At 38.3% G+C, this 21,535-nt stretch overlaps 1 protein-coding gene across 1 annotated transcript in view; it reads left to right on the forward strand.

Moving 5' to 3' along the window:
* The window catches only part of LOC119773513 (plexin-B1-like), a 99,715-nt gene that overhangs the window by 42,012 nt on the left and 36,168 nt on the right, over positions 1-21,535 (forward strand). Inside the window, exons 2-5 of the mRNA XM_038270497.1 lie at positions 7,090-7,960; positions 8,074-8,313; positions 10,179-10,361; positions 20,049-20,177. Coding sequence (XP_038126425.1) covers positions 7,100-7,960; positions 8,074-8,313; positions 10,179-10,361; positions 20,049-20,177 — 1,413 coding nt within the window. The 5' untranslated portion in view covers positions 7,090-7,099. The remainder of the gene's footprint in view (positions 1-7,089; positions 7,961-8,073; positions 8,314-10,178; positions 10,362-20,048; positions 20,178-21,535) is intronic.

A 21,535-nucleotide genomic window follows, 5' to 3' on the forward strand; every position in this document is an offset into this window, starting at 1 on the left:
GTTTTAGTAAATTATTTGCTTAATCAGAAATCAATAACCTTTAGATTTATTCTTAGTGTACTTTGAGTGAGCTAACAGCGAGCAGAAATGAGGTTTCCCATTAACTGACTTTTGTTATAATTTGGTAATCAAAATGTAATGAGCATATGAGAAAACACATGAACATGAATGATATATCAGTGCTTAAACCCTAAGTGCAGTAAAGCTGTAGTTGGTTTAATTTTCACTTATTTATATTGTCAGTACATTTCTACATTGCTAGTCTTCCCTTAGCTCTATGCTGTGCAGATATATTTATATCTAAGGGAAACATATTCCAGGAAACTACAACTTTTTTATGCTTTTTTTGTACTATATACACTCTCATTATAGTGACTGTCGTATTTTTATCTTTAATTTCATCTTGCTTTAAGTCTTTGTACTCTATATAAGCTATTGGAACCAGAAATACCCTGAAGGAGTAATCCCAACAGATAAATAAAGTAGGGATACATCGATCCGATATTTTCATCGGTATCGGTCCAGATATAATGAACAAAAAAACAGATTGGTATCGGTGACAATTTACTTGATATAGGGGCCGATCTATTAATTCTAACTCTATGCTATGCTCTGCCGTCATGCGGCAGCACAACAACACAACACAGCCATATTGTTTATGATGGAGCAAGCGAAAGAATCTGCGGTGTGGAGGTTTGAAGCTCTCTCAGCCTACTAGCCCAATGGCTACGTGCAATATTTGTGGGAGAAATGTTCCGAGGGGCGGTGTTAAATCTTTAAACTATAACACCACCAACTTATTGAAACACCTCCAGAAGTTTCATAACAAGGAACATGCTAAGATTATCGGACTCGGCAAACAAAAAGGAAGCAGCGGGAAGCAGCTAACTTCTTTGGAAGCAAAGGAAAGAAGTGAAATTTTTCCATGTACAGTAACAGTATAGAGGCCAAAAAAATCACAAAGATGATACTTGATAATGACACTTTTTTAAAAATGTTGATCAAGTCAGAGAACTTTTGGTTTAAGATTTTGTGCACAGTTGTTAAAAAAATGAGTCATAACATTTATATCTGGGTTGTTTCCTTTTTTTTTTTTTTTTTAAGAAAAGGGAAGTCAAATCATATGCACAGAAGAATGATCCCAGTTTTTTTTTTTTTTTTCACACAATAAAATTATTTTTTAGGTAATAAGTCAGTGCTGTTTTTGGTATCGGTATCGGCACATTAAACTTCAAATATCGGTATCGTATCGGAGGTCAAAAAGTGGATCGGTGCATCCCTAAAATAAAGTTGAGTGTAAGTCTAAATCTGAGCTTGTTTGAACTTCATAAAGAAAGCAGATCAAACATGTTAGCATAGTGTACCATGCGGTCCATCCTGTTAGCTTTGTCTTTACTCAACAAACACATGAAATTATCAAAATTAATCAAAAGACATATTAACTGGAGAATGTGTCTCTTAACTGTGCCAGACTTGGTACCTCTGCCCAGGTCCATTTTGGAAAGTTTGTGTTCCCTCCAGCAATTAGCAGCTTAACATGGCGAAACACAGTAGGGGGTTTTCTTTGTTCCAGCCTCACATCAGGGAAAAGTCTTCTATTGGAAGCTCTCACCTCCAGTCAGCATCTAAAGCTCCCGAAGCTCAGAGAAAAATGCAAATCGTCTGTTTCCCAACAGTTCGGTTCTGAAATGTCAACCATCATGACTTAAGGCTGGTTTATGCTCAGAAACCAGGTTGTCTGCATGTGTGTCACACCTGCCCCTTCCGCAGACACTCTGGTGCTTCTCTCCAAAATTTTTAGGTGACTGCAGACAGTGACGCAGACAGGAGGCATCTGATTGGTCAAATGTACATCCGCTCTACAAGTATGCGTAATTCCTGTTTGGTACCTAACTATGGAGGACCAATCCTGCCACGAATAAAAATAAATACAGAAATAAATAAATGCTCCAAAAATAAATTGGCATACAATTAATTACCCCCACAAAAATACAACAAACAAATAAATGTAGGTAAAAATAAAGTTATACAATGAGACATAAATATATATATATCTCTCTTTTGATTATCTTCTTTGTTTATTTATGTTTGTAATAATTACCTTATTTATTTATTGTCCGTTATATTCTTCAACTTTATATATTACTTATTTCTTTAAGTATTTATTTATGTGCATGTTATAATATTTTTGTTTGGTTTATTCTTCCTTTGTATTTTTTTTTACCCTATTTATTTCTTCCATGCTATTTATTTCTGCCTGTTTTTACATTTCTGTAAGCATGTCTGCCTTATTATGCAAATGAGGAGGGGTGTGTCTTAAGGGCTTAACTTCTGCTCATTGGTTAGCAGCCACCGGATGCTTATTTATTTTACCAAGTTGTTTGGCTGCCAAGACAGTATCATCATCATCATCCTTATATTTATTGATATAGCACTTTAAAACAGCTACAACTAAAACAAAGTGATGAACATGGCTAAAAAAAATAATATCTAATACTTAATAATAATAATATCTTGTAGGGAAGGGCTTTTCAAAGCTTGTTGAGGACACAGGAAATCCTTCATATGTTTTGATGTGAATGTTTACTTAATATTTCAGTAGGGACTCTCTTTTCTCTTCCCAACCACAGGCTATTTTTAGCTCCTTGCTCTGTCACCATGGTGTAACACTCTGCATACCACATACAGCAGATGAAGTATGGGAATTGTTTATAGGGAGCATGACAGCAATTATTCAGCTTTTCTGCATAGTGGTGCTGCTATTTTGCTCCTAGCTTATTGCTGTTTGATAAAGTAGCAGTATTCACAACATTCAACAGATGTTTAAAAAAAAATAGCCTTGCATCGTTCAGAGCAGTTGTGTAGATGAATTAATGGCAAAGCCCTTAAAAGGTCTTCAACATCATGAGCAATGTCCCAGAGTGAACTTCCAATTTTGTCTCTTTATGGAGCAGCCTTATTTCTTCCCTATTTATTTTCACCACACATACAGTAGGAAAGATTGTCATGGTAGCTCGTTGGTAAGAGGAAGTTCCCATGGCATTGAGGATCACTGTAGGCTATAAATACATTGGCCGGTCAAAGAGCAGGTAAGGATGCCTGCACAGAGTGGCAGTCAGAATAATCTGAAGTTGTTCTCATGCTCTCTTAAAGAAACCGGTTTCAGTTTGAAAGTTGCTGAAGATCAAAAACAGGCATTTTTTTCTTTTGCTACCATGAATCAAAATGTGTTGGCAAAAAAAAAAAAACAGCAACAAGCATCACTAAAAGAAAACCAGACCATCAGTAAAAAGATTTTGTTGCATCATTACAAACCAACTGAGGGCACAACCCAAGTTGTACCCAAGTAAAAAAAAAGAATTAAACATTGAATAAAAGATGACTGTTAAGCAATATTAAATGACTCAAATGTGTGTTTTCAATGTTCATGTAGTAATTTAGGCATAACGACGTGTTTCAGTTATATGCTTCTTTTTTTGGAAACTCTACAGATTTACAGAAATAGTTCTTCAGAATGTCTTTTTCAAAGTGTGGCTCACAAAGCAGACTCCAGTTTGTGTCAGCAAACTATTATTTTAAACACCTCATTCTCAGGTTGTAAGCTTGACATCATGATATGTTTATAGCTTCTTCCAGATCCTAGTTCTGCAATAAACAACCAACCACAGACCTTCCATTACTGATCCCTCTGACTTTTCTTATCACACAGATTGATCCTTTCACATTACAGGCCTATATTTTGGCATTAAGGGAGTAAATAGGGATGTTTTAAAGTTTTGAGATTTCATCCAAGGAATATGAAGAAACTGTGTGGGAGACTTTTTCTTTTTCACTCTGTGTCCGCTTCCCTGCATGTTTGAAATGCATCCAGTGCTTTAATGCGGGCAAAGTTGTGCCCTAGAACTCATTTTCTGCATCAGATTATGTTGAGTGACTGGGATTCCACGTCAGGCAGACACTGTATGATCATCCTGTGGCTCTGGTCTGTGTGCACCAGCAGGTTTATTGTTTTTTTTAGTGTTTGATGCAAAGGATTTTGCATGGCCCATTTATGCCTTTCATAGCTAATTTAAACTTGTTTTCTTTTTTATTGACTTAAGTATTCAATCAATATTTGATCTAGAAACTTTTTAACAGGCTCAAGAAAAAGGTCAACGAAAACCTTTGTCTCATATCTAATGGGACTTTCATTTTTCAAACCATTGGGACTAAAAAGGGAAAGCCCATCTTCTCCTAAACCAAGCTTTTGCCTAAATAAAACATTAGGCCCAGGATATTGTTTGTTTTAAAAAGACCTCTCTGGTGTCTCAGAGGACAGTGTGAGTTTTCAGGCCTGTTGGACAGACTGAATAATCCTTGGTTCACTCACTCATCCAGCAAATCCAGGACTCCCGTCCATAGAAAGTGGGCGTGGGGGTTATTTCTTATAATACTTCTTATTGTCCTCATGCATAAGTAAAGAGGAGGCCAGAGATGCACTCATCTGACACATGCACCTGCTCCTGTACGGTGCCTGCTTTTTGTACACACAAACCAACCCATTCCCACTTACAGGGATTCCACTCTCCTCCCTTTTATCCCCCCTATATCTTTGTCCTGATTGGAGCTGTGGGGGGTAGACACTAAGGTGACATGCTACTGCATCCTTAATGTCTTTGTAGTCTATTGCACTTTAAGTGTATTCTGCAAAATAATACATTTATTCTTAATATCAGTCGCTCACTGACATAGATTCGTCCTCCCTTCCATTATGCAGGGTGTTGAGGTGTAAATAATGCTCACCAGTATTCATCAAAGTGTCATTCATGTCCTTGCTTTTAGGTGTGCCCGATCCGCACTTACTTATTTTTGTGACCTTTCTCACTAAGGTCAGTGAAAGGTCTGTGAAATCTTCTCAATAATTAAAGAGTTTCTCTCTAATGCAAAGGCTCTCAGTGTCCATGAAGCACTTTCCTCAGAGGTGTTGAGTGATGGCTGTTAAAATGGGAAATGAGAGCTGATGTTTTGAATGCTTCATATGTAAAGGATGCTGTGGCTGCTGGCTTTGTGAAAACACTCAATATAACAGTGACATTTGGAACAGAGTCAGATAATGGCTGCTTCTGCTGCTGATGGGGCGATGAAGGGTTACATCTGCTGTCAAAAGTCGACCCAATCCTTTTCAGATTCCAGGCTTTTGTGATGGAACAAATTTAGTCAGCGATTGATTGTTTTAAAACTCTTTTTATGAATTTGATTTATTTCGTACAGTTCAGCTGGTAATCGTTTGGGAATATGTTTGAGGTAAACAAGATAAGAAAGATGGAGCTGGTTTGAGAGATTTACAGTTGAGATTTGTATTTTAGTCTTCTTTGGTCTGTCAAGATACCACAGCTTTCTCTGTGTGCAAATTTTTCTTGAGATCTTCCAGATTAGTTTGGTGTTTGTTTGGGATCAAATTATGAGCTGAGATGCTGCCAACAAAGTTACAGTTGACATAGTAGGGGCTGTTTGATTATCTGCTGTGGCAACATGGAAGTAAGACTTTTCACCAATCTTACTGTATGATCTGATGGAATTCTCTTTAAAGTATCCTGAAACATGTTGCCATAACCCCGTTTTGGATGGACTCAACCATTAAATGGCCGTTATTAGCGGTTATCCGTCCTGTAGAATGGGTTGATAAACACCTCCTTTACCTTTTTATTAGGTTTCTTATGGCTGATAATATGCAGCTTATCGTTGAAAATAGCCGCTTCCGCCTTGTCTAAAACATTTTCTTGTCTAAAACCTTATGTTTTATTTAATGTTTAGCTACATTATACTTTTTATTTACTTTATGTACAGCCTACCTTCCTTTTAAAGAAACTTTATTTGAAAGCTTTACTTCAAGTGAATTTTACATGTGTTAGTCACACGGATTTAATGTGGAATTTATAAAAAATTTAGTTGACAGAATATGAGATTTTATTGGGAGTGGTTGTTCATAATGAGTAATGTACCGATTAGCTTTTTTAACAATAGATGAACTTCTAAAAATATGCTCATATTGAACATATGGATAGATTACTTTAGGATTAAGATTCACTTGGTGATAACAACCTTGGTGATACTGGCACTATCTGAAGCCATTCTATGAGACTGATAACCTCTAATTGGGACAATAATGAAGCAGCTGGCCATAACATTTGTGTTGCCTGCTATGAAGTGGCACTGTATAAATAAAGTGAAATTGAATTATGTTGAATTAGGAGTACATCTCTTGGTCTCAGCATTCAGTCGATGGAATAATATTATTCTGTTTATTCCAAAATGTCTTCCAAATGTCCATTTCACTGAGCCTTGGAACGACTTTGCGTATTTGTTCCACAGGGATGATGGTTTGCTCATTCTGCCGATCTCATTTAACCAGAGTCCTGCCAGACACATGCTAGCTGTGCCTCCTTTATGGTTTGTGGCAAACTTTTACTTTAGCAAAAGATTTCTTCTTGCCATTCTTCCATTGTTGCCACATTGTGAAATGACAGCTTGTAGTCCAATCAACTGATTCTCTCACCTGAGCTGTGGATTTCTGCAGCTCCTCTAGAGTAACACTATCCTCTTTATTCTCTCTATATTCTGGTTGAAATGATCAGTGATCTGACAGATGTGGAAAGGTTAAGATGTTTTGTCATATTCTAACCCAGCATTAAACTTCTTACACACTGCCCCCCACCCCCATGCAAATAATGTCCTTCCAACAAAAAATTGTCCACCCTACTTTCCTTTTTCTTAATTATGTTTTTTCCCTAATGCTCTCTTACAAACTGGTACTGCTGAAGCCATACTGAAATGGAATTGAACATGTGTACATGTGTATAATAAATCTGCTTGGTTGAACTTCATATCATTTAGCGATCAATGTAGCAATAATGTATTATATATTAATAACTGACCCAAAACTTTAAGAATTTAGCTCTAAAATCCAAGTGTTGAATATGTGCTAATAATGTACCAATTCATGTCCCAATTACACACTTTTATGAGGGATTGATCCCCTTTTAGTAAACATTATTGGCCATTTAAGAAGCTGCTTGTCTAACTCTATTTTCTCATATTTTCTTCCAACAGATCATTTGCAATGCTACATGGGAAGACTTTGAGCTTCTGTCTTGTTGTCTTCGTCCTTCTCTTCATATTGGCTTCCGTCCATGCTCACTCCTACCCCAAGTTTTCACGCAATGACACTGAGTTTCAGCACCTGGTGCTTCACCCAAACCCTGCTGTGGGGACGGTGTACCTGGGAGCCAGGAATCACCTCTTCCAGCTGGATGGGTTAGATGGACTCAGGCTTGAGCAAGAAGAGACCACCGGTCCTGTAAGCGACAACAAAGAATGTCTTCCTCCTGTCATTGAAAGTAATTGTCCCCAAGCTAGAAGAACCAGTAATCACAACAAGCTGCTCCTGGTGGACCCAAAGGCGTTGGAGCTGATCACATGTGGCAGTGTCTACCAGGGATTGTGCCAAAAACGAAGCCTAGGATCCATCAAGGAGGTTCTCTTCTCCACTGAAAGTCCTGTGGATACTCAGTATGTTGCAGCCAACGACCCGTCAGTGTCAACCATTGGGTTAGTGGTCAGAGTTCCTGGTGGAGAGAGGACAGTGATGTACGTGGGTAGGGGCTACACTGCCAACCACCCACCAATCTCTACACGCCATCTCTCATCAAAGCCTATATTTTCCTATGAGGAGACTGCCAAGCTCGTCATTGCAGGACGCCTGTCGGAGTATGATCATAATTTTGTAACTGCTTTCACTCGTCACTCGTATGTGTATTTCCTCTTTTACCGGCGAGACATCAGGTCAGTTTCCAGGGACTACCGGACTTACATGGCTCGGGTGTGTCTGGAGGACACCTCCTACTATTCATATGTAGAAATTCCCCTCGTCTGTCGATCTCCATTTTCTCCTGTGAAATATAACATCCTTCAGGCAGCCCAGGTAAAGACTTAAATTCAGACATTACATATTTCTGTCCTCTTCAAGCTTCTCCCCTTAGCAGGCTGTCATGCTGATGTACTGTCCTGTTTTTTCCCACACCTTTGTTGCAACAGGTGGGCCAAGGTACGGGCCAACAAGGCGAAAATCTGCTGGGAGTCTTCTCCACCCGCACTGGCTCAACAAACAGCCCCTTGGATTCCTCTGCCCTGTGCGTCTTCCCCCTGGATGAGCTTGACAAGCACATTGATTCCACCCGTGACCTCTGCTACACCCAAAATGGGTTGGTTGACGGTAGAGAAGAGGTGGCGTACATAGAGTACGAAGTCAAGTCCAGCTGTGCCAGCCTCCCTCTGGTAAGAATGCACGAGAAAAATGTTTTTGGACCCAAACAAAAATGCAGATGTGGAAGTGGGAAAACAAACATTTCAGAGCTGTAGGGTTTTGAAAACAACCTTCCGCTGAGAGAACTGAGAGAATCTTTTTTTTTTTTCTCTTTCAATTTTCAGTGGTTGTTGTTGGACACTCACACTACATGAATTAATGTCCTAATGATTAACCTCACTAACTTTGTGCATACTTTCTTAATTCCTTGCTAATGTCCTACTTTGCTTCCTAGGAAAGTAACCAATAAGTTAATGGCAGTAAAAGCATGCTTTGAGGTAAAGCCAGCCAAATGTTTGTATATTTCAGCCAGTTTGAATTTTTAGAATCTAGTTTAGTTCTAGTATGTTTATTCCACCATAGAAAAATTAGTTTTAATTGAATTCTTATTAAAAGTCAGAAACTGACATACATATATCAATATATGCACAATTCTAACTGCTGCTATAGGTATTTGCTGAAGTATAGGTTCACAGTCAATGCATTACCACTATACATCATGAGAAAAATGCCTGCACCTTAGCTGTATTGACTCACTTAAGTGTTCAGCATAAGGTAAAACAAATGCAACGAAGTGCAAAGTAACAAGGAACGACTGGGCTGGCATGATGAGAACGAGTAATGGATAGAGGCCTGGTAATGAGGCTCCTTTTCAAAGACTCGGAGCTCCCTGATGCCCGAGGAGCAGTTTAACACAGCTGCAGCTGTCCAGAAAGCCCCTTCCTCTGATCTCAGTCGCTCTGATCCCGTTAGCCCTCAGAACCATTTAATGGGATCGTTAGTGATCAATAAAGAAAAGCAACCCCAACTCATGTGTTCCTTTCCCTAATGAGCTCTGACAAACAAAGATAGGAGGACAGCGATGGAGAGGGAGCAGAATGGGAGGAAACTCAAAGATGGGAGCAGAATAACTGTTGCACAAGAGCTGATGAGAGGAAAGTGGAGCACTGACAAAACAAGGATAAATGAAGAAGATTCATGTTTTGTTCTTTAACAATGAAAAGTTTGCTTCTAAAATGCAAACAAATCATAACCTAAAACAAGTACTCCAGTTCTACCTTTGTTCTTCTTTGCCAATTATTTGAGTCTTTCTTAACCAATTTGCTTTATATTCCTATTTGAGCTTCGGTAGAACCCTTTCCCTGGTTGTTAAGAGCTTATATACAGATGTGGCACCACTATCAGAAGTACCACTAAACGACCAGAAAGCCAGATAGTGGTCATTGATGAATATACTAAATAAGTCCCATCATACTCTGTTGTCCTGTGGAAAGCAACAGCTCTGAGGGAAGAGCTTAAAAGTAGTGCTAACATCAGTAGCACTATTTGCATGGACATGTCCTAAAGCGACTATCAGCTTTGCATCAATATCGGAATTCTTCCTTAGCTTTAGCTCCAGCGTTAGTGTAGTCCATAAGTCATTTTTTTTTTTTTTTTACAGCATAACTTGAGTTTTATCCCTCGTGGAATTAAATATCTTCCAGTGCCTTTTTACACTGGAACTTTCACTTTTCCTTTTTGTGCAACTAGATTGAAAGTTCCACACTGCTCCATTGCTTTGGCTTGTTTAGCAATTGTCCACATCCAGTTACATGATCCTGGTCATATGATGTTGTGTTCCTAAACATACACAGGAAGGCTTTAAAGAGGTAAAAAGAAAAAATAAATACTATGCCAACAGGATGCTGTAATTTATCATGAAAATGTATGCAACCATGGTGAGTTACTGCCGTATACTTTTAAAAACGTTCAAACAATGTAACGGTGTACCTTTACATTCATTCACTCTGTCATTTTGTTTATGCATCACTGAACAAACTTTACACCCTTTTTTCAGAATACTCTCAATGCGTACCCTTGTGGTTCTGACCACACCCCCAGTCCCATGGCGAGCAAAATACCCCTGGAAGCTAAAGCTGTGTGGCAAACCTCCGCGGCCCGTCTCACCGCCGTTGCAGTCAGTGTCAGAGAGGGACACAGCATCGCCTTCCTTGGAGATGCCAAAGGAATTCTTCACAAGGTATAGTACTCACCCCTCCCCCCTTTGCATGAACCTGGCTTAAGGCAGGGAGACATCCCTGACTCATCACCATCAACGTGGGAATATTTAATCCATCAAGACTCTTCCCGTTAAGGGAGTGTTCTGTTCTTACACCCTAAGAGCCTTTTGCAAAAGAATGGAGTCTTGCAAGAGTTGATGCTGAGCTATGGTCTGTTCATACAGCCCTGCCTTCCCGCTCTGTCTGCTTGTCTGCAGAGTGAACATACCCTACTTTTGACATTAGAGTATAGCTTTCTGTATATAAAGTACAATAATCTTTGTATCCCTTTTCAGATTTTAATTTGAAAATATTGTCTTTAATACAATTTAATCTAGGCTCAATTTATTTTTCTTAATAATATTCTAACTGAAAAATTAATCACTATAAATCTTTGACTGTCCTTAGAATTAAAACTACCAGTTTTCACAGAAGTCATGGGTTTCACAAAGAAATTGTAAAAAAAAGAATTCAGATTCATAGTGTTTTAGACTTTTTTCCTACTTATGGAAAAACAAACTCGCAGTTTAGCCTTTGATTTCAATTGTGTTAAAAATTTGTGACAAACCACCTCTAAATTTGTTTGTTTTTCAACTAATCTTGCATTTGGTGCTTAATTAATGTTTTTTTAGTGCACTTCAACATGAGGCGTCTGAGTTGGGAGGTTAAGTTTCTTTGCAAAGTTTACTTGATTTTAATGCATTTTAAAAAGAAAAATCTCTTTTAGAATCACAAAGAATGTCTTAGAAGGTTTTCCTTTATAAGAAAGGAGAAGAATGTAGTAGCCATCTTTTAGCCAGCTGATCAGCAGTGTGCAGTACCAGGAGATGTACAGGCAGCACTCTGTGACTCTAAGCTTCATTCATCCATAAAATGTTTTTTAAGTGTTTGAAACCTTGAGTGATTCCAATCTTGATGGGGGGAGCTGGCCCACATCTAATCACCACAGTCTCTATGTGCAGTCTGGAAGATTCTGATTCACAGCATTCCAACACAGACTCACACACCCCTAAACATACCCTTATAATCCTGTTGCTCAGAAAAGAACTTTCTGTTCTCAGGGTCTGTATTCTCTGCCTTAAAGATTAAAGTAAAGTAAGTGGTTTTTAACAACTTGTGGATGGTTCTTTTTCTGTCAGAGTTTTTGCCTCTGTAGTTGTAAGAAAATATACTTATAACCTGATGTAACCACATCTACATAGATGTAATTGTTGCCGTCCAGGATCAAGATAATAGAACTGCAGATAGACACATTCTTTAAGGCTTTCTTTTGTCAGAAGTAGTGTGGAGTGAATGGAGAGCAATGTAGAGCTAGACTTAGTCATTATACTTAGAAGATCAAACCAGAACTCTGTGTAAGCCTTTGTGGCAAGCTGTTATAACAGGATTATAGTATCACACAAAGTCGAATCCCTCTGTATCCATATACACATCTTGGTGGCGTGTTTCTGTGTTTTAAGTACTGCCAAAAGGCAGTGGCTTTAGTTTTGACTTTCTGAAGATGAAATAAAATTGTTCATAGCATTTCTTCTGTTTTAGCCAGTGAGAAATAATGATCAAGCTAAATGACCAACTGCTTAATAATGTGTTGTTTGCCTTTTCTGTTTCGTTAGACTGTTTTACACCATTAGATCCAAAGATTTAAAAAACTTCCCACTGATGCTCATTTGGTTTAAGGTCTGGAGACTTTGTTACCTTGCAAGTAAGATGGATTGTTGCAAAGTTTGTGAATTGACTCACTGCCAGGGGCCAGCAGATGCATTTGCCTCGATACAGAAATTTTTTGGAGCAATGAAATGCAGTGACGTATATGACGTCAGCACGTCACCAAGCTGGAATGCTCTATTTCATTTTGAGAAGCGAGCATTAGTATGAGAAACAAACCAAGCTGCTACTGTTGCTTTGATTGGCTAAAAACTCAACATGGGAGGCCGATACCCAATTAGCTTGAAGAAATGTACTAAATTTCCCTCCCTTTTTTGAGCATTTACCACATGAGGCTTCCTAAATCGATTTTATTTCAAGACCAAAGCTATAGAAATATGAATTTGTCATAATTTAATATATTGTTATTAAAAATGGGATGATTCTAGGTGTGCAGGTGGTGCAGTGGTTATTGAGCATGACCCATTTACGGAGGCCTCAACGCGGCTGACATAGGTTCGAATCCAACCTGTGGTCCTTTGCCGCATGTCTCTCACCCCCTTTCCTGTCAGCCTACTGTCTAAAAAACGAGCCACTAGTGCTGTAAAAACTAAAGAAAAAAAAAGATAAATAATACAACTTTAATATGTTTTTAATTGTTGATTTTAGGTTACACTGTATTGTCAGACAGGTTCTTATGAATAATATCTTCGTTCTGTCCGTCAGGCCCTAATAGATCCATGCTTTCATAATCAACACAACCTTTTTCCTGCTTGCTGTGCAAAGAGAGAAAACACGCTCCTAAAGCCATCAGTACTATTATGAACTTATGAATCCAACAATACTGTTCACTTAGATTTCTATGAAAGCTTTGTTGTGCAATTAACTAGCAGATTATGAATATATCAATAATTCTAGTTAATTTATCAGTAATTCAAGTCAAGGTTGCATTCATTCAATTACAGTAATGATTATTAGTTAAATGATTATAACTGACATCTGCTTACTCACCAAGGTTCTTTAGTCTTTTAACAAAAACGATGGATGTCTGAAACTGTTGAAATCCAGTTGTCTCTAAGTAATTTACACTATGGTTATCCCCTAAGGTTGGACCATATTTAAAAATGCTCCAAATGATATTCGTCGATCCAACAAATGGTAATAGATTATATACTTGTGGATGTGAATTTAGGGGCAAAGACAAAACACACACTTGTTACGCATCTTCTTCACAGCTGGTAATGTTGTTAACCACTTTCGCATACTACTAAAATAATGTAAAAATGCTTATTTTCTTGTCAAAATGTATACGTTACATCCAGGGGGAATAGTTTCCTCTTTTCCATTTGTTCTATGTTATGAGACATTACATTTTTTGGATCGTTATTCATTCGTTCACCTGAAAGTGCAAAATCGAACAGAGCAAAAACTTATTTCTGTATCTTTATTATCTAATAAATCACTATTACAGTATTATTATGTGTTATAACTATGGAAACAATAAACACTACTGAAAGTTCAAAGAATCTCAAGGAATGTTTAAGTTTTGAGGCTTGATGGGTTAATGCATTTAAGGCGTTCTTTAGGATAGCAGCAGATACATGTGAATAACAACTGATTCAGAGATATTAGATGCTATAAGAGAAAGTGAAGCTTCATTCGGTTTTACAGTGAATGATGAACAATAACTTAGAAATGCATTAAAATGTAGCAGCACTGGAGCAGCTACGGGGGGCGGGACCCAGCCTGGACAAACGGTCATAAAACTTTGTCCAAAGATGGCCGCCCCTACGTATAAGGATAAAAATGCTATCTAATCAAACCTTAGCACCCTGACTCTACAGACAAAGAGGAAATAAACAGACAAAAACACAGTGTTGATTATTCACAGTAACGTAACATGGCTTCAGCTTAAGACCGGCTTGGCTTCCCTACTGTACGTCGTTTGAGATTTGACCTTCAACAGCTTCAAATATCTAAGCAGCTTACACATTGACTCCTGCTTTCATATGAAACTACACATAATTAAAGTCTTTGTCTAGTTCTTAATTGATTCATAAACAAGAGTGATTTTACATAAATTGAAAACATCAATACTCATCAAATGGGAAGCCAGGGTGTTTCTTATTACTTGTCCCAGTTGCTTTGCAGCTGTAAATATAAGAGGTTTATTTGTACTATAATTGATAGTGAGGGGTGACCTTGAAGTATACCTTTATAATATAAATGTAAATGTTGGGTCAATATATGTAGTTATATTCAATATATTATAAAATATATTTCAGTTAGGCTTATTTGTTAGACTAATTATAGCTTCTGAAAATAACAATCTTTAAGCAGTCCTGTTAAACCTCCATCCCCTCTTCTCTATTTATTCACATTGTTAGTATTCTGCATGTAATTTTAATATTTTGATCAGCTTATGTAATGCATCTACACAAAAAGCTAATTGTTGATGGTATTATAGTTTAATTGTGGTTTGCTGTGTTTTGTAATTGAATTATGACAAAGCTTATGGGTTTCCTTCTATATGCTGGAAGAAACACAGATTTTCTTTACTTTCTTTCATTAATCAACATAGTGTGAGGCTTTGGTCCTGATGGACCACAGCCTTTTGTCAGAAGGAAGTGAATAAAATATTTTGTGACTTGGGTGTGAGGGATCAGCAACAATCTTCCGTGCAGAACCTGGAGAGATGAAAGATTGCAGCCAATCACCTTCTCTGCAGACCGGTTGATGATTTAAGTCCCAACTTTGACTTTGGCATTCTAAGACAAGATGTTGCTATTAATAAATCTTACCATTGTAGCTCTGGCTCTGCATGTTAAGGCTTATTCTGCCACTGGAAGGTGGAGCTCCACCCCAGGCCTAAGAATTCTGCAGTCTCTAAGATGCCTTGTTCCGTATTTTGTTCCATGTTTACCCTTATCTATTTTCCCAGAATATCTGACCAGCTTCTTTGTTTCCTCTTCCTCCCACAGTATGATGCTACCACTACCATGTTTCCACACTGATATGTTAGGTGATGTGGGGCACTCCCTCTGACATGGTGCTTTGCCATATTTTAATCTTAAGGCAAATTTTGGTTTCATCTGATCATAGAATCATAGTGTTGCCTTACTTTTCACATTTTGCTCATGTTTTTTTTTTTTTGCATCACCTGTAGCTGGCTCCTCTATATAGATTTTCGGATTTTATCATCAATATTTTTCATGATTTACTTGAAAAATTGGATTTCTTTGGCAGGTTTGTTGAGTTTACAACTGGAAGCTATGCTTTCAAGCAGATCCTGCCCCCTTTTTTTTGAAACCATGTATACATTTTCCTTTAGCTTTACATTTGTTTCCTGTTTGTGTTGATAGGTCACCATAACTTTAAAGAAATACCTTGAAATTACTATAATATTGTGAAGGCATGCGATTTAATTTTAAGATTATAAAGAATTTGAAAGTTAACAAGTAATTTATTAACTGTGGAGCATCTGTAACAGATCTTCTTTTAGAATTTCCACAGTCCTATACAGAGTCAATACCTGAAAAGACAGATTTTCTTTCTCTCCTGCCTTTGATTAAATTGCCTTGTCAATAAAATACTCTGCACCCTTAATAGGCATGAAATGTTACTGGAAATGTCTGTATTCACTTCTGCGTCAGACTAATCGAACATTTATGCTAATTACTGAATATAACATAGTAATCAGTTGCTATTCTGAGTTGCTAATCATTGCAAAGAACTTCCCTTACCATTATGTGTTGAGTGCATCCTCCTAATGGAAGACAACGGATTCTTTATTTTATCCGTAGTGATCTTATTAACAGTAGGTAACATGAGAGTTTGAAGGCTTGGTATCACTCATGCCAGAGGTGTCTTCCTGTGCTTCATATTAGATTTGTTTGTGTGATAATCCGATCTATGGCCACTTCTCCTGCAATCCTGTGCAAGTGTGATTTGATTTTCTTTCAGTTGCAAGCCAAGGAGATTTTCTTTTTTTTGGTCAAATATTGCATTTTAGCACTGCAGCACTGTGGAGTATTCCGACTTAAAAAAAAATAAATAAAATAATGATAATAAATTCTATCCAGCATCTGAATCAACTTAAAGGGGAACACTGTTTTTTTTTTAAATTGGGCCTTTGATTTTACGTTATTACATCATGTTCTACTCACCCATATGAGTTTTGTGTCATTTGGAGCAGTTCTCCAAATGTTTTTTTTGTTTTTTTTCGGTTTTACTTTCATCCCGTCCTACTTTGAGAGAGATTGTGGTCAAAGGGATAAGAATAACGAAAGAAGGGGGCAATAGTGTGGCCTGTTTTCTATCGGACTCTGTTCTGTACAATAAAAAATTGTACAACCACCACCAAGATATGTAAAAAGCATTAAAGAGGACTGGATAAAAATAGTAGAATACTAGAATGAACAACGATTTTCATAAATGAAATCTTTTCTTTACTTTTCTTAATAAATAAAAGAGGAAGGTAGATTGCACAATACCTTAATTTTTCTAACAGAGTCCCTGACTACTCTTACGATGATGTGTTTATTTTGTCCAACAGAGAGACAGCCCTGGGGGGAAACTGTCTCTGTGTTGCTTTGTTTTGCCATTAGCTCTCTGCTGAGATGGGGGGGGTATAGTTGATTAAGATATTAAGATAATATATATTTATATCAAATATTTCTTCGGTATCAGACAAAATTTGTTTGACTATATTAAAGGTATTGTGGAGGATTTTCGTGTTTTTTTTTTAAAAGATCTGCCCTCTCTCAAAATGCACATGCACATCCCTGTACCCGCTCCCAATAGGACGGCTAATAAACGGGTGCCATCCAAGAGCCCATTTCTCCTCATGCACGCTCAAGAGAGCGTGCATGCTGTTCTCATAGCTCACACAAGCTTACTGTTCCCGAACGTCCGCCCTAACCCCTAAATCCTTCAATCACTATATAGAGCCGAAACTAAATAGTTGACTTTATAGTGAACTCAGTTAACAGACCATTCAGACAGATGATGACTGGTTTTTCCTCCCCGTTGGTAAGGTAACTCTTCCTCCACCACGCATTGCCTGTGCCCTCTTTGTTATTATTCACCGCTGTCAGGTAGTGACAGCCTATGGCAACAGCACGCATGCTGTGACAGCAAATCCCATAATGCTTTGTGTGGAGAGCTTGTGGCGCAAAGCATTCCTGCTTGTGAAATCTGGCTCGAAGGATAGAGTTTAGCGGCTGGCTTGCTCAAGTTGTAAGTCACCCGTCCTGCAAACATGAATGAACTGCCAGTGTGGATCCCTAGGCAAGACCCTTTACGCTAATGCCTGCTTTGGGGTGTGGTGGCCTAGTGGTTAGGGCTCTGAGTTTCGAGCCCCATCCCCACGGACTGCCACTCTGGCTGCCTGAGCAAAGACCCTTAACCCCACACTGCTCCCTGGGCACCCCACAATGGCAGCCCACTGCTACTCAAGGGGATGGGTTAAATGCACAGATTCCATTTTGTTGCTCTGTACTTGTTACAGTGTAATGACAGTAAAAGGCTGGGGGAAATATATATATATATATATATATATATATATATATATATATATATATATATATATATATATATATATATATATATATATATATATATATATATATATATATATATATGCCCCTTCTGAGGCCTTTCTTTTCTTCACATACACTTGTAGACACTTTTTCTGGTACGACCCTTGGCCATTTTCAAAGAACCGCGGTGAGAAAGGTGAGCTTCAATGACTGTCTGAAACTGTAGCTCACCACAGATATAGCCTGAAAGTGCGCATGTGCAGAAAAAGCTAGCTAACGGGACAAGCACATAAGACCACCGTATGTAAACATATCACCAGAATGATTGACAAAATTAGGAGGACAACTATTTAGATGATCCACCCAGAAAATAAATATAAAAGATTGTTCTCTATACCTTTAAAGGTATTCCAGAAAATTCCTTTTTTTAGCTTTGCAATTTTCCTCTGTAGCACTAATGGCGAAGGTAAAAGTTCAAACAGCCTCTGAGCAGAATGTGTGGAAGCCACAGAGATGTTGGCTGCCCTTTTTCTGGCTGTGGACCTGAACAGGTCATCGATGCCTATCCAGTAGGAGGGAATCCTTCCAAGTCCATGACCTGATGCAGTCAGCTGGGTTTCTTTGAAAAGAAAACTTGTATTCTTATTGCCACATTGCCATTCAGGACACTGTTAAAAAATAGATAAATAAATAAAGAAAGAAAATAAAGCTTTTTTACCAATCGGACTGGATCTTGTTTGATATTCTGACTGAGGTGTCTATATACAGTGCCCTCAGATGAAATGATCTGAATTGCATTGCATGGAGGAAAATTTCAGTCCAAATGATCCTATCTGTAGACCTAATGGTTGCATTTTGGACCTGTTCTGTTTTTTTACATGATCAAACCAGACATCCCAAGTCTCCCGGAAGTTCCGGGAGTCTCCCTGATATCAATAGTTGTTCACGGATGCCAGGATTTTACACTCTGCAAGGTGGTGTTTTTTAATGCGGGTGAGAGCAGGCAGGCAATAATTCATGCATCATGTGCAGATAAGGACTACTTCAATTGCGCAGGAACAACAAGAGAGAGCGGGGTGTGGGGAGGAGGTTTCTGGTGAAACCTGTGCAGCGTGTCTGTCCAAAGCGATGCTCTGTTCAACCAGCGTTCCAGGCGACTGATTGTCAGAGAGCTGATTGGATCAGTCCGATGAGTTTCTCTGGGTTACTCTCTAACAGTCACTTAGTTACCACTCAAAGCTGTGCATCCTGTGTAACGGCAGAGGTTGAATCCTCGAGTAAAAAATTAATATATAGGACTAATTTTACAGCAGAATATACTAAAGTATATCCACGTCTATTGAAGGGGAGGAACAGTAGCAGATCTAGACCAAATATACCAGGGGGCCAGGGGGGGCAGTATGTTTTCATGGGGGCACAGTAAAGCATGATATAAATAATCAGGGCAAGAGATTCAAATATATTAAGAGAGCTGCATGAAGTGACATTTCTTTTCAATTAGGTTCAATAGAAATTCTATTTCTTATTAGGTTAATATACATTTATTATTTTGGAATTTTACATATTTTGGACTTGATTTAAGTTAAAACTACTGTTTTCTATAAAATTTGAATTAGAACTCAAGAAAAACTGTTAAATTCATCTGTAAAAATTCGAGGAAGACATTTAAGCAGATGAAAACTGGGATCCTATCTCAGTACCACTGAAGCTATCACCTTATTGTTTTTGAATAGTTAGTAAAACAGAATATTTAAAGAAAAAGAATGAAGTAGTTCCAAAGGACCTATCAGTAACCATGTCTGTTACAGTGTATATCATCATTAGAAATTCTGGCCCCCGTTGGCCCCTGTCTAGAACCGGCAATGGTGAGGAATGGTGACACCGTGGCGAGGTGCACTTTATGCTGAAGTCCCATGAAAAACATGAAGCACAACCGATGTTCAAGGCTACATGATTGAAAGTATTTAAAATGTAAAAGAAAAGGACAATACTGCTCTGTTTTGTGTTGTGTTTGGTCTGTTGTTCCCCGGGGGGTAAGCATCTCCCTGAAATGAGTTTTTGGAACTTGGGATGCCTGCCAAACTGAGATAGATGTGCACAAAAAAGACTGAATGACTATTCCAGGAATGCTGTTGAAGGAACTACAATTTCTGCAGGCCTTTTACTTCCATACAGACGGTATGTTTGAGGATCACCTCAGGTTAACAGAGAATGTTGTTCCTATGAGCTGGAAATAGTCCACAGTGGAAGCAGTATTGTTGAGAAGAGTGAGGGGAGATAGCATCAGCAGGGTTCTCTGGGAGTCCGCCAGCATCTTCTCCATTTTTATCAGGTTTAGCATCCATTGGTTCTGAATGCTCCAATGGATAATTTGGTTCAGTTAATAGAAAATTATTTTATAGGTCAGTGTTCATACCCAAAGTGCCGAATATATTCATGTCTGATTCTGAATTCAATAATTCATTTTTTTTCCCATGTTTACAGGTTTATCTTGGCAAGAATGGGGCAGTGGAGGTATATGCAAACTCAACGATCCAACCCAATTCCCCTATCCACAGTGATCTACTTCTTGACGATCAGGGCTCACATATCTACATTATGACCAAAAATACAGTAAGTTTACAAAAACAAACACACAGCATGGGACAGGCAAGCCTCCTTCTTTTAAAATATTCAGCAGGTGTATCATAACAGATGTGGCCATCTCCCTCTATTCAGCCACTTACCCAGATGTCTTCATTAATAAGAATGAACATGAAATCTCATTCATCAATTTATGCTTTGACAGAGTTTTTCATGCATGCTTCCTCAAGCTGCGTCTCCCTCAAGAAAAACTACAAGCTATGTCAAAAAAACAGAGAAGCCAGCTGGCAGCTGAGGTCAGAGGTCACTAACCCCAGTGAGATTGGCACAGCAGTCAGCAGGAGGTGTGAGGTCATTCCTAACAATAGTATTGATCTACAAAAATGGCCTGTATTGTCTTGGCACGCTCCCTACAGAGTGTGTGTGGGACGCTGTAGATGCTGATAAATGATGATGAGGAAACTGCGGGTCTTTACTCTGAATGGTTAATGTCAGATGTAGAATCAAAATGTCTTGGTCTGAGCTGTTCTTGGATTAGGACATATTACAGAATATTGATGTTTCAGCAAAGCTGCTCTGGCTGCTTTGCTCTTTTTAAATGTAGAGTTAGAGATTTAAAAGGCTTCATACTAAGTTATTTGTGAAATAAAGCTTGAAAACCCTTTAAATCTGGGTGGAATTCATATTCAGCACACAATATCTGAACTAACTTTACTGTCTCTGGAAAATGGCTTAAGACGACATATTGTGAATTGGTGCTATATAAATAAGCTAAATTTAATTGAACTTAAAATACCTGATTTTTCACTGCATTTGATTAACCTTAAGGATTAAAAATGTCTGTAGCATCTGTCTATACTTGTTTTTATAAATGGTAATGTTAAATTTACACTGCACATTAAATGTTGCAGTATTAAAGTAACACTTTAAGTGTACATTTGGTCCCACTCTGACTTAGTGTGGGACCAAACGTACTCTTAAAGTGTTACTTTAACACTGCAGCTTTAGTATGTACATTTAGTCAGTCACCTACTATATTCAAGCAGCACTTCACACGCTGATGGCAGCCGGCGACATTCTAGCCACAGCTGGGCGGCATCTGGCCATCTGACCACTAGCAGGAGGCAAAGCAGGTGAAAAGTTTAGGGTGCGTTCACACTGAATGAGTTTTGTGCGTCAAAACCGCTTAAAAAACTAAATTTGGATGCTGGGTCAAATCCTGGTCAAGTTTTTTTACACTTCGACAGCCTTGATGCTCTTCGCTGTGGTTTTATTTACTTTATGACTTAGAAATATACAGTAGAAGCCATTCAAAATGGCCCTTCCCAGTCAAAAGCCAGCCTCCAACTTCCAGCCACTGGAAGTTGGAGGCTGGACTATAATATCAA

Source organism: Cyprinodon tularosa, unplaced genomic scaffold (genome assembly GCF_016077235.1).
Source record: "Cyprinodon tularosa strain WSP-4 unplaced genomic scaffold, ASM1607723v1 ctg762, whole genome shotgun sequence".
NCBI lineage: Eukaryota > Metazoa > Chordata > Actinopteri > Cyprinodontiformes > Cyprinodontidae > Cyprinodon > Cyprinodon tularosa.